This window comes from Chelon labrosus (assembly GCF_963514085.1).
Source record: "Chelon labrosus genome assembly, chromosome: 7".
Classification (NCBI taxonomy): domain Eukaryota; kingdom Metazoa; phylum Chordata; class Actinopteri; order Mugiliformes; family Mugilidae; genus Chelon; species Chelon labrosus.
Window position 1 is genome coordinate 17,628,214 of NC_140343.1, and position 12,290 is coordinate 17,640,503.

Sequence of the window (12,290 nt, forward strand, 5' to 3'; positions counted from 1 at the left end):
TTTGCAATCAGCCGACTCCAGATTAGCAGTGAAGTCATATTTGGCCAGGAATCCCTTTGTTTTGGTATCTCTCTGTTTTCTGTCTCTGGTATGATATCTTGTCCGTGTGGCTAGAGCCAGCAGCTGACTCCAAGGCTGGTCTTCTGCTGACTTTGTCTAAATATTCCTTCACGTTTCCATCTAAGCTGTGTCTACAAATTCATGCTATTCTTGTAGCTGACACAATCACTGTGCAGATACGCTGCATGGAGTCCTACTGAGGCGCAAAATAATGCCAGCAGGGTAACGTTTCTTTTCACACCTGAACCTTGTTTCCTTTCACACTTTAGTCAGAAAGCATGCTGTAGCATCACGTAGTCACACTATCTAGCGCGTGTGCTGTTTGATGTTGAGCGACATCCTTGATTGACTGTGTTTTACTTCCCTCATCTCCGGTATATTACAGATCCATTAAACTATGAATCGAAATATCTGCTACCAGGTCATATTAATCCTAAAATAATTAGATGGTAGTAATGGGCCTTGAAGCCAGATCGCATAATGAGCGATGGTCATTTCAGATCAACAGCCAACATGCTCCTGTGTCAGACTGTATTAGTATGATGATGCTGTGATGGCTGTAAACCTAATACTTCTGTTAATATGACTACTAACAATACTCTTGCCAATCTACTGTGCAGGGTGCGTTAACCCATGGAGACAGGAGAGCCACTGAGTCGAGAGACCTGAGCAAGTACAATTTTGAGAACAAGGTAGGCAAATTCAAGAAGCTCTGGAATCAATATTCCGACTCTGATGTTGTATATTTTTGCACTTAGCAGTATGTGTTATGTTTCTGAGCAAGCCCTCTGAGAGAATTGATTTATACCAAGTACATGTCCCCTCTTCATTGCAGTACGGTACCAAGGCTCTTGATAAAATCACCAAAGCAATTCTCGGCCACATAGACAACAAGGTGCCCCCTCCCAAAGGCTACCCCGGGGGTGATGCCATGTTCTTCAGAGGTATGTTTGAGCCTTAGTTGGCCGTCAGCATCTGTAAACACGCAACATCTTGACCGGCTCGATTAATAAATCCACCGTCTTTTTATTCCCAGAGATGAAAGCTGGAATGACGGACGTGGGCATCTTTTGTAAGGAGCCTCGCTTTGGGATCAGTACGGAGAAAGGTAAAAGAGCCAAAGAGCCATGCTGGTCAGATTTTATGCTAGTGTATTAAAGGTGAACGCACCTGCTCTGAAATGTAACTGTGTTCAGTGTTAATCACTCAACGCTAAACTAGTTGCATTAACTGGTTTTGTGTTTTTATCTCAGACTGCAGCATCACCAAGTTTCTCAATCGCATCCTGGGCCTGGAGGTCCACAAGCAGAACTATCTGTTCCAGTACTTCACTGACAACTTCGACTACCTGATTGAGAAGGATAAGAAGGAGGGCAAATACGACATGGGAATCCTAGGTATGGAGATTAGGTGTAACCCAAAAAATACATTTGCCCTTAGTGACTGATTTGTGAAATTGTGATTCCTAATCTTGTTCTATTGGTTCTTTTTTTGTCCCCGTCAGATCTTGCCCCAGGTAACGACGAGATTTACGAAGAGAAGCAGGAAAATTTCTTGACAGTTGGGAATCCTCAGGATGGTCAGGTTGTTCTATATAAGGTGGGCAATATGTCATTTATGTCATTATGGTAACATTATGAGTTTCCCTGCATTGTGCAACCTTTGGTTTGAAGGAGGACTGACTAAATTTAGGCTCAGGCTGCAAGAGCATTGGACGGATTTGTCTCGGATTCACTCGTTTAGCTTGTGGTCTTTGGTTTTTTTTTTACTAATGTTGCAGCAAGTCATTGTACCATTGTAGTCTAACCTGTGAGATCATGTGAGACCAGATGGCCTCTTATGAAACTGAAGGTTGAAAACAGTCTCCTAAAACCAAATTTTTTTTTTCTGAAAAACCTGAAAACAACATGATTTACAACATGGCAACATCGCCTCTGGCTCTAGAGGGATATACTCACATGTTGCATCAGATCTTAAAGAACTCCTACAGTCCCTTAAGAGGACTAAGAGCATGAAAAACTAGCCACCGTAAAAAGGAGAGTTATACTGTATGTTGATAGCAGTATAATCTTGTAAGATCTTGTCTTGTCACACAAAGATGTGTATGTAATTCTTCTGAATACATGCAGCTAGGCACAACAAGGTACAACAGTGTGCATTCCCTTTAGAGTTAAATCCAAGTCGACCTGTCAAGGCCCCAACAGGCTCCATGTTTAATTGCGGCTAAGACATCTTCAGAAATTACCCCACAAATGCGAGTGACTGTCAGTTCATTAGGACGTCTTTGCACTGCATTTGGCACCACAGCGAGATGTGTTCACATAAGGAGCACTCCCTCAGGTAACTCGAGTAGCTACCTCTGCGGTGTGAGTTTTGATTGATGTCACTTTGCTAGCGTAAGGCTGTGATCACGCAGGCTTAGCCCAGGGCTGTGCAGCCTGTATAGATACTAGAGGAAGGTGGAAACTGGATAACCACAGGTATCTGCAGGCTAACCTACACTTGACATTTCAAAGTTGTCAGCGAGGCAGAATCCTGCAGGAGGACCAGTTTAACAAGTACAGAGAGTTTTTTGGGTACATGCTTGAATTTTTCTTATACAACTATATTTGGTGTATGTTAGATCATGCTTGGGTTTCAATGGAAAGGTCACATAGTTTCTTTCCAGCAGTATGTGGAAGCGTGGCTGCTCTCCTCCCACCCTTTAACGGCTTTAATCTTCTGATTTTGCTCCTACAGATCAGTGTAGACAGAGGTATGCCCTGGGATGAGGCCTTCAACAGGTCACTGAAGCTCAGCGCTCCTGATGAGGGATTCTACCTGTCTCATAAGGTGAGTCCAGGTTACAGCGAGCAAACACGTCCCACTCTGTACTATAATTCTCCCTGCATGTGTAGGAGTCATTAGGATGTCCCCTGGATGGATTGACTTTATCCTAAGACCGTGTTCTCTGTGTGGTTACAGCTGCGAGGTAACAAGCCATGCGTGCTGCTAGCTGAGCAAGGAAGAGGCAAGAACTTCATCGTCTACAAGCCCAACATTGGGAAGCAGACGCACCCCGAGAGCCTTGACAATTTGCATCAACGTTATCGGAAGGTAAAGTCCCGACTAACCGTTGGTGAACCAGTTTTACTAATAGTTGTGTCTATATATTGGTATTTATTACAGCTATGTCTTGTCTAAATGTGCCCGTTCGGAGGCACAAATCTTCCTCGAGAACCACACATCCATAGAGGCAGCTACAGACTGAATGAGCTGCAGTCAGTAAGCTGTGTACAGTATTCAGACATTCAGCTTGACACTGCACTGACTTGGTTCCCAGAGCAGTACGCCCACCAAGTGTGAAGTAGACTGTATGACTAGTTGTCAAAAAAAGTAAGGAACAGACTCAAACCCACCCACAGAGACTTCTTGTTGGTATTTTCATTAAAGGTCAGACTTTGTTTTGTGTTGTTTTACGTTGCTAAGTATTTAAATAATGGTGATTAGGGGGAAGGTTTAATATTTACTTAGTCAGATACTTCCTGGACTGAAGTGCTTCTCTGTTTAAGGCGCACAGTATATGTGGAGTCTGCTGCCCTCTTGTGGATGTTGCTAGGCTAAGGCGCTCCAGAGCTGAACTGTGTGGCAACGTGTCCTAGACTCTTAAACCCATTAACTCTAATTCATTAGAATTACAAGTATGGGTTGAGTGGGGTGATTTATTTTTATTAAAGCTGCATTTGTTTCCACTCCTTCACTGTTAACTAGTTGTAGTAGTAACTAGTAACACAAAAGTAATTTTTCCTTTGACACCCAGATGATTATAAATGAGATAAAGCTATAACATAACATTGGTTGTAAGTTGAAAATACCTCTTAGTTTAGTTTTAATGTGTTTTTACCAGTTGTGAATATAAGTTTTTAGCTCATATTGTTCCTTTTTTTTTATTTTTTCAAGGTGACTCCTGAGGAAGCCAGGGACATCTGGGAGAACCAGTTCACCTTCTCTTTCAAGAAGTGTAGTCACGCCAACTGGTAAGTAGGAATCAGGATTAATGGCTCAATGCATGCAATCAGGCCGGTACTTACTAGGATTCAGTCAGAGTGCCTTTAAGGTCAGATGCCATTCCCAGGGATTTGTAGGATCACGTGAGCGCTGGTCGTGAAGAAATCACTTCCAAGTCTCACATGGGCCCTCGTCATTAGACGACCAGTGAGCTGTTTAAATATTCAAGACTGGGGCCGTCTCTGATACCGTGAACTTGTTGTCGCTCAAACTGCCGTGCAATTTTCCAGAAAGTGAGTGTTTTGGAAAAGTAACTGCGGTGTGTGCAGAAATGATTTGACGCTTTATTCCCTGCTTTCTCCGCAGGAATGGGAAGTGTAAGAAAATTGAAGAAGGCCAGGAGTGTCTGCAGGGCATGCGCCTGCGTCAGTACCACATGCTGTGTGGAGCTCTGCTGCGAGTGTGGAAGCGCGTGTCTGACGTGGTGTCTGACATCACCAGCTCCAGCATCTTGCAGATAGTCCGTCTTAAAACTAAGCAGCATAACAAGCAAGTCGGTAAGTAGAGCCATCTGCCTCGAATGACGTGCATTTCATTAACATGAACGGGCTCATTTTGAATAGATTTTTAGAGTATCTCTCAGAACCTGGTATGAGTAATCACTCACTTCAAGTAAATCTAATTCACCAGATTGATATCACTGAAGAATGTGCTGACAAATCGTTTTGATAAATTGAGGAAATGAAATAGTTCCTCACTTGTTTGTCTCCTCTCAAATTCTGCAAGCGCAACATTAACACTGACATTAAATTATTAGGAAACACAGAACATGTTGCAATTCGGAAAACAAGAGGGTCTGAGATATATAAACCTTCTGCCTTCTGGTAAAGCGTGTCCTCTTTCAATAAAATGGGCATCAAAGAAAGATGTTCGTTCGGATTGTCACGTTTTGCAAAGTGTTAACAGGTATTTTGATGAAACTTTGGGCATCACTGATAACTGTGGCCATGCTCCTCATTTCTCTCCAAGGCATCAAGATCCCAGAGAACTGCGTGGCCCGCGTGCGCGAGGAGCTCCTGCTGATGGACGAGGAGGTGAAGAGGAGGCGAAAGGAGAGAGAGCAGCAGGCGGTGGAGCAGCGCCTGGCTGAGGAGCGCAAGCTGAAAATGGAGCAGGAGAACAGACACCTCCTGGAAAAGCTGTTCAGCGAGAACACCATGCAAAACCAGTCCCTAGCTCTGAATATAGCCAAGAACGCTCTGCAGAGGACTCAAACTGGGGGCATCGCTCAGCTGCAGAGAATGCAGGCCCAAACGCAGCCCTCTTTACAGCAGTCCCCTCACAGCTTAAACCTGTTAGCCCTAAAGAGAAACCCCAGCCAAACCCAGCAAAGGACCCATAACAGCTGGCCTAACCATTCCACCTCCTCCTCCACCAATCAGGGCTCTCTGACCAACACGGGTAGCCTCGGTTTCCCACAGTTTCCCCCTCAACACTTCCTGTCCCCTTTTCAACAACCGAAGAACCCGTCTCTTCAACTCCATCAGACCACACTGTCTTCCAAGAATACCCGAGGTGACATCTTGGACCTGACCTTGGGCTCACCGTCCCCCTCTTCAGAAAACACTGAGGCCGGACTGAATCTGGACAGTCTGGCAGGCGGCTCTGCCGCATTTCCAGACGACTTCAGTCTGGAGTCTCTGCTCTCTCAGAGTGCACCGAATCCCCTGCCCGCTGCTCAAATACAACCGCTTCTCCTACAACAACTGCAGCAGCAGCAGCAGCAGCAGCAGCATCATCATCTCCAGGCCTCACAGCAGCAGCAGAACCACACCCTGTTGACCAATAACCCCCCTGAAGACTTGTTAGACTTCGTCCTGTCCCCTTCTTCTCAGATGCCCACACAAAATGCCAGCCCTTCGTCCTCTACCTCCTCCTGCTCTTCCTCCACCTCGTCCGTGTCAAACAACCTAGTTCTCTTTCCCAACCCGTCCCCCTCCTCCCTGTTTTCCAGCTCTCCCTCTTGCTTCCCCGCCAACTTTTCCCTCCCCCAGTCAGACTCCTTACCCAACGGCCACTGCAGCTCTGGCGCTCTCAACGTTCGCGAGGCCCTGAACAGCATTCTGCAGTCCGGGCCGGACCGCAAGTCCGTCATTCATTACCGGCAACAAGACTAAGAGCCTCAACAGAAACGGCTCGTCTGGGACTTTTATCTTTAGGTTTTGTTTTTGTCGTTTTATCTTTTAAAGCAGATTGATTCTTGTTTGCTGCTGTCTATGATCGCACCCTTGGACCTACTCCCTCTCCCCTCAGGGCCTATAGTCAAGTCACTGCCTGTCCTGCGCTGGGCTCTCACCCTTCTCTCTATCCACCTGTAGCGTTCACCCGTTTAAGGCTCTTGAGGTGATGGCGGGCTCGATCAATATCAGATTTCTGCACCAAAGTGCGTCCTCCACAGTAAAAGGCAGCTGTTTAAAAAAACAAAAAAACTAAAAACTAAAAAAACAAAGAAAACGGGGAAAAAAAAAAAAAGGAAGTGAATGAACATGTGAAGACTGTATTTAATTGAACACGCGAGCTGTCAAAACACAAGCTCATTCAGTGAGGTGTGGAAATCTTTAATAAAACTCCCGCTGCTGATTTTTTACGAGGTATGATTGGTGAAGTCGCTGGAAGCTCTACATGCCTTTCACCGGTTAAAACCCGCATCTTTAGACTTTTTGCTTTACTGTTACTTCGCTTCATGGCTGTTTTTCTCGAACGAAAACAAAACACGTATGCAAGGCTTGGGTTGAAACGGAAGAATAGTGTTGAACTGGAAGACGAGAGAAATATTAAAAGAAAAAAACAAAACAAACACAAAATCTTTTAGCTGACTAGCCGTGAAATGCCTCACTTTTCATTCTTCTTCTTCTTCTGCGTGTTCCTCTTGTTTCTCTCCCAGCTTGTATGAACACTAGTGTGAGGAAAAAGGGAGAGGAAGAGCAGTCTGCTGTTGCAAACAGTGCCTTTGGAGAAATCTATAAATGCAGTCTTTTAAATCCATGTAGCCTAATGTATAGATTTGTACTCCTCAGCGTTGGTTTTAATTTTAATTTAATATGGTATATTTGTATTTATCTTTTAGCCCCCCCTCTGTAAGTTGTTGTTCGTGTTACACTATGCTGGTGTTGGGTTTTCTTTTAGCCTGTATATGCTTGTATGATTGCGTGTGCGGCCGCTCTTGGAAAGAAGAGCAGCGAACTCGTCCTTCGTATCTGTGTCCTTCCTGTCCCAGGTGAAATGACAGTGTGCATGGGGATCAGTACAGATGTAACTGTGAGAATCCAGTTGCCTCTCAAGGTAAGGGGATCTGGGGGATTATTGAGCTGCACGGAGAAAAACTGTGTCCAAATATGTTCTATACCCCTCTTCTGTTTTTTTTTTTTTTTTTAAAGCTGACAATAGCGTTTTTGTGACGTGACTCCTGTTTTGTTTTGATTTGGAATTCCTCAGGAAAGTCTTGAGTGTATATTTTCTTCGTGTGTGCGTGCGTGCGTGCGTGTGTATGTCATTTCGACCAACACAGATATGAAAATGTGTTTTCAGTCTTTTAATTCCAGTGGATAACAAAGAATTTTCAAGCCCTGTCATTTTTGCTAACGGGAGTTAAGTCTCCTCGCGCACTCAAGTCACTGGGTTCCAGCAACACATCACAAAATTTATTCAATATCTTATAAGAATCTGTGTACGTCTCCGGCGTTTGGGCTGTAAAACCTTTAAAAACCTGTGACACCTGGCAATCTTCGCGTGGAAACCATGCACTGTAGTCAGTTGGCGACAAAATGCCGGGAGAGAGGGGGTTCAGCTGATCAAAAAGCAATAAAACCGTATTCTACATTTGTTATGAGACAGATATGCCTAAGTACTGTTTACGCTCAAGGGGCAAAGCTCTGTGGTGACCTTCGCATGGTATGAACCATTTAATTTCTGTTGTGCTTCATAGTCTTTCAGTTAAACACATTCTGAAACGCATACGACCTTTGTAAAGTACATTTTCACAGGATGAGCGCAATGCGTTCTTGATGTTTTAGTCATCGTTATTATAAAGGTTATTGTTATTTATATTTAAGGGATATTTAGATTTTAGACACGTTATCTTGCTTATTATGATAGTTAACGAGATGTTTGGTCAGGGAAGTTACTAGTTTTCAAGATTGCTATAAAACAAATTCTATTATAACCTGCCACCAAATAAGATTGCACTGTTCTGTACTGCTGTACAGTGTCTGGATTTATTTCTGCTTTTCACGTTTGCTTTCTTCAAGTACAATTGTTTCTCCAACTTGTAGACCTTTGCCAGGCCTTCGGTTCGCAGAGAGATACCAAAGTATTCCACAGACACCCCCTAAAGTTACTGGCTCTAAGATATCAGACCTTTTATCAATCTCAGGAAGAAACCTACAAGACGAGTAACAGCGGGGCGTTAGCAGAAATATATATATATCATTTTCCCTCATAACAGTGGTGAAACTAATGAATTCATGCGCAATTTTTTTTTTTTTTTTTTCTCCTTGACTGTGCTGTGACACTTGCTGTATTTATGTTTTAGACTAAATGTGATGGGTTTGTCGTTTGTCCTTGTGAAGATGTCAGTGATTCTAAATGTTTATGCCTTCTTAGGGCAAAGATCAAAGGCTGTTTCTTGTGTTTCTCTGTGGACAGTTTTATTTCTTATTTGTCTCGCAGCTGTTGGACATTTAATTCATGCAAACGCCGGCAGATTCTTGGGTCAGTTCGCCCCCCCCCGGGGTTATACTGCAACGTGCAATGGGATCTGTCCCAAGCCTTCACCTTTCCCCTCAGTGTGACAGATGTTTAGGATCAGACTGACTCGCTCACGGTATCGCAGATTCTTTCATTGGCAGAATCTTTTCACAGCGTGTTTAGTTCATTTATTTTGTTTTTGATATTCCTCATCACGCACATTCCAAGTTATCAATCGGCAAAAAACAAAACAAAAATGCCTCCATGTGTTTTATAGTCACCCAAATACAGCTTTATGCATTTAAGGGATATGAACGGCAATTTTTATTTCTCAAGAACCCTGTATTAGGTAGGCCTTTAGTCATGTTATCATTTTGCACTAAGAATGGCATAATCAAGTTACTGTTGTTGACTATGATTGAGCATTGCAAGCTTGTTGTGTTTCTGTTCTTTGATGGATTGCTCTATATGTATACTGTAACCATCTCTCTCGTTTCTCCACCATTTGCATATTATATAAATGTTATCACTCTCAAATAATTTATTGCTAACAAAAAAATTAAACAAAAAACATGCTACTGATTGTATGTATTTTTAAACAAAGCCTATTTTTTCTGTAAAAAAAAAATGTGTTCAGCACTTTTATTCTGGGTTGTGCTTTTGTTTTCTATATATTTATAATTTAGATCCAAATGTATATATTGTAAAATTTGTGCCTTTCGACTAATTCTTTAAAAAGGTTTTTCTACTCATTAAAGGAAGGACTATATGAAATTGCAATCTTAACTTTGTAAACAAATAAAAACTTGAAGATTGCTGAAGCCGAGTCTCGTCTGTTCGTCTGGGTTGCCCACAAAGGCCTTTATTTGAACCTCTGCAGATTTATCGCTGATGTAAGCACGTGTGACGTCGCTCTTTATTTTTAGGAAATAAACTGAAGAGCTTACGTCAAGCTGAATTATTCTACAAATATTTGTGCTCAGCAGACACCCACAAATATTGCCTTCATGACAATGATGTGCTGCAGTAACTGTGGATTAATTACCGTTGGACATGAGGCCCCTAGGAGGCACACTTCCTGTGGAAATGGCCAGTATATGTATTGCTGTAGAGTCCTCTACATCGCTCAATGAACAGCCAGTTCTTTATGTTTCATATGCTACAAGCAAAACAATCACAGATCCACAGTTTTCCAGCTCAAGAAACTTTTCTGCTCAGATCAGCTCTATGCGGATGGTGGCTGAGGTCCAGCAGAAATCTGGGCCCGTATTCCTAAAGATTCTTAGTGCAAAGAGTTGCTCCTAGTGGCCAAATTCTAAGAAAATTCTTAGAATCATGATGTTTTCTTAAAATTTCCCCTCAAAGTTAAAAGTAGATCCTGGTAAAGATAAAAGATATTCCTAAAGAATCTTAGCTCTTATGAGAACTCCTAAGGTGAGATCTGTTAAGAGCAGGGAGGAGGACTTTTAGGAGGCTTAAGAGTTTCTGAAGCAGAGGATAAAATGACTGAAAGAAGAGGCAGGAGAGATATTCTCCAAACACTGAATCACAATCAAGCTTGTTACAATCGCAATATCACCGGAAATGAAAGTCATCACAACACTGAGGTATTTAGCAACAGGAAAAATGAAAAAAAAATGCAACAATGCAGCAGTGATGACTTGGGGCCAAATCTACGTCTCAGAACACTTTTATTCTCATTGACCAATTGAGCCAGAAGCAAACACAGTTCCTCTGTCCAGTTGGGTTTCCTACTTCATTTCTTCTCCATTGCTGTTCGGTTTGTGGAAGATTTGAACGCCAGCCAACACTGATTCTTCTAGGCCGGTTGGCAATCACAGAAACTGATGAAAGCTGAAACATTTTAACCTTGTTAAAACCAAATGGATGAAGGACAAAAATGACCAGCATGGTAAATGAATGGAAGCAAATAACTAGAAGTATCAGCATGTGAATACTGTGCAAGTGGGCCTGAGTTTAATCACACATTTTATAGGATAATTTTTAAAGTACTACTTATTTATTTTTATGTAAAGTATTATTTATAATTCCACAGTCTTCATAGAGATTAGATTCTGTTATGAAGTCTATTGATTTGACGGTCCATTCTAGGCCCATTATCACCAAAACTGTACTGTTATCTAGCTTTTAGGATCAACCAATCACACCTTCTGAAATGATGACTCATACCTAGCAACGGGGTCAACCACACCTCCTCACTAAGACAAGAGCTTCTGTCCATTCCTTGCTCAGAGTTCTCTAAGAATTTTCTGGAATCACTCCAAAGCTAAGACTCCTAGTTAGGAATTTTTAGGCTAAGTTAAGTTAGGAGCTCTCTGAGGGGATTCTCAGAATCTTTAGGAATACGGGGCCTGGTCCTGCTGCTGAAATTATTTTGAGTCGCACTTCCTGTAGAAATGGCCAGTAGCTATATGTCACCTTAAACATCCAATTTGAACATGTAATTTGTAGTGGTGTGGAGTCTGTACAATGTAGAACAAGACAAGGAGCCATCTTGAAATCATGCAAATAGACACTTCCAACATTGTCAGAAAGCTTATTTCACGTTCCAGTTGCTCTGTAGGCTGCAAATTGTTATAGTGATGGGGAAATGTTTTTAATCAAAAGTTCCCTTAATAAAGCATGTGGACAAAATACAATTAAGGAAGAAAATACAGTAGCCTACTAAAACCTTATCTGTACAGTTTGTACTTCCTATTATGTATATTGTTTTTTTTTGTCATTAAAGTTTTTATTAATTTTACAATTTCACAAACACAAAATTCACAGGTATGTCACAAAACATCCCATACCTACACAACACATATATATATAAAAAAAATAAAAAATTAAAGGCAGCTCACATGAACCCTCGCAGCACCCCTTTCCTCATTACACACACAATTACAACTATACATGTATACCCATATACACTTATTCATTACTTTCACTAGTATCTTTTGTACCAATGCTGTAATCAAAATACAGCCATGCTTGGCTATTTCTGCTTGGATTATTCTGTACCCTCCCAATCATAAGTTCGAAAGCGGCTGTCTCTCATAAGTTTGAGCCATTCTGCAACCTCTGGTCTATGTGGGCTCTTCCACTTACGCAGAATAATTCTAGCTGCTACCATGAAACCTGTTACCATTACACCAGCTTCTGACTTAGCAAGGTTAGGTAGCATTTGAGATGTATCCCCCAACAAGCACAGTTGTGGGGATTCTGGCAGGGGTTGTCTGAGCCAGCTTTCAAACTTTTGCAGCACTGCCTTCCAAAAAGGCTTTATTAAGGGACAATCCCACAGAGCATGGAGAAATGTACCCACTATTATGTATATTGTTTAGACTTTTATGATTATATACTTCCTATACTTACAATCAATACAATATCTACAAAAAAATAAAGAAAGAAAGAAAATTCTGCCACTTACATGAAAGGCAACAAACAGGCGATTACTCATTCATTTGGCGTTCAGTCAAATATATCGCATATCA

General features: G+C 42.0%; 1 protein-coding gene across 4 annotated transcripts in view; it reads left to right on the plus strand.

The window, feature by feature from the left end:
* Window positions 1–6,900, plus strand: part of sbno2b (strawberry notch homolog 2b) — a 54,088-nt gene extending 47,188 nt beyond the window's left edge. For all 4 annotated transcript variants that reach the window (XM_084547994.1, XM_084547995.1, XM_084547996.1 and 1 more), the window contains 10 exons: window positions 681–752; window positions 896–1,004; window positions 1,097–1,168; window positions 1,314–1,457; window positions 1,565–1,659; window positions 2,800–2,892; window positions 3,025–3,156; window positions 4,000–4,076; window positions 4,414–4,604; window positions 5,077–6,900. In XM_084547994.1, coding sequence (XP_084404120.1) covers window positions 681–752; window positions 896–1,004; window positions 1,097–1,168; window positions 1,314–1,457; window positions 1,565–1,659; window positions 2,800–2,892; window positions 3,025–3,156; window positions 4,000–4,076; window positions 4,414–4,604; window positions 5,077–6,224 — 2,133 coding nt within the window. In that variant the 3' untranslated portion in view covers window positions 6,225–6,900. The remainder of the gene's footprint in view (window positions 1–680; window positions 753–895; window positions 1,005–1,096; window positions 1,169–1,313; window positions 1,458–1,564; window positions 1,660–2,799; window positions 2,893–3,024; window positions 3,157–3,999; window positions 4,077–4,413; window positions 4,605–5,076) is intronic.
* The last annotated feature ends 5,390 nt before the right edge of the window (window positions 6,901–12,290 follow it).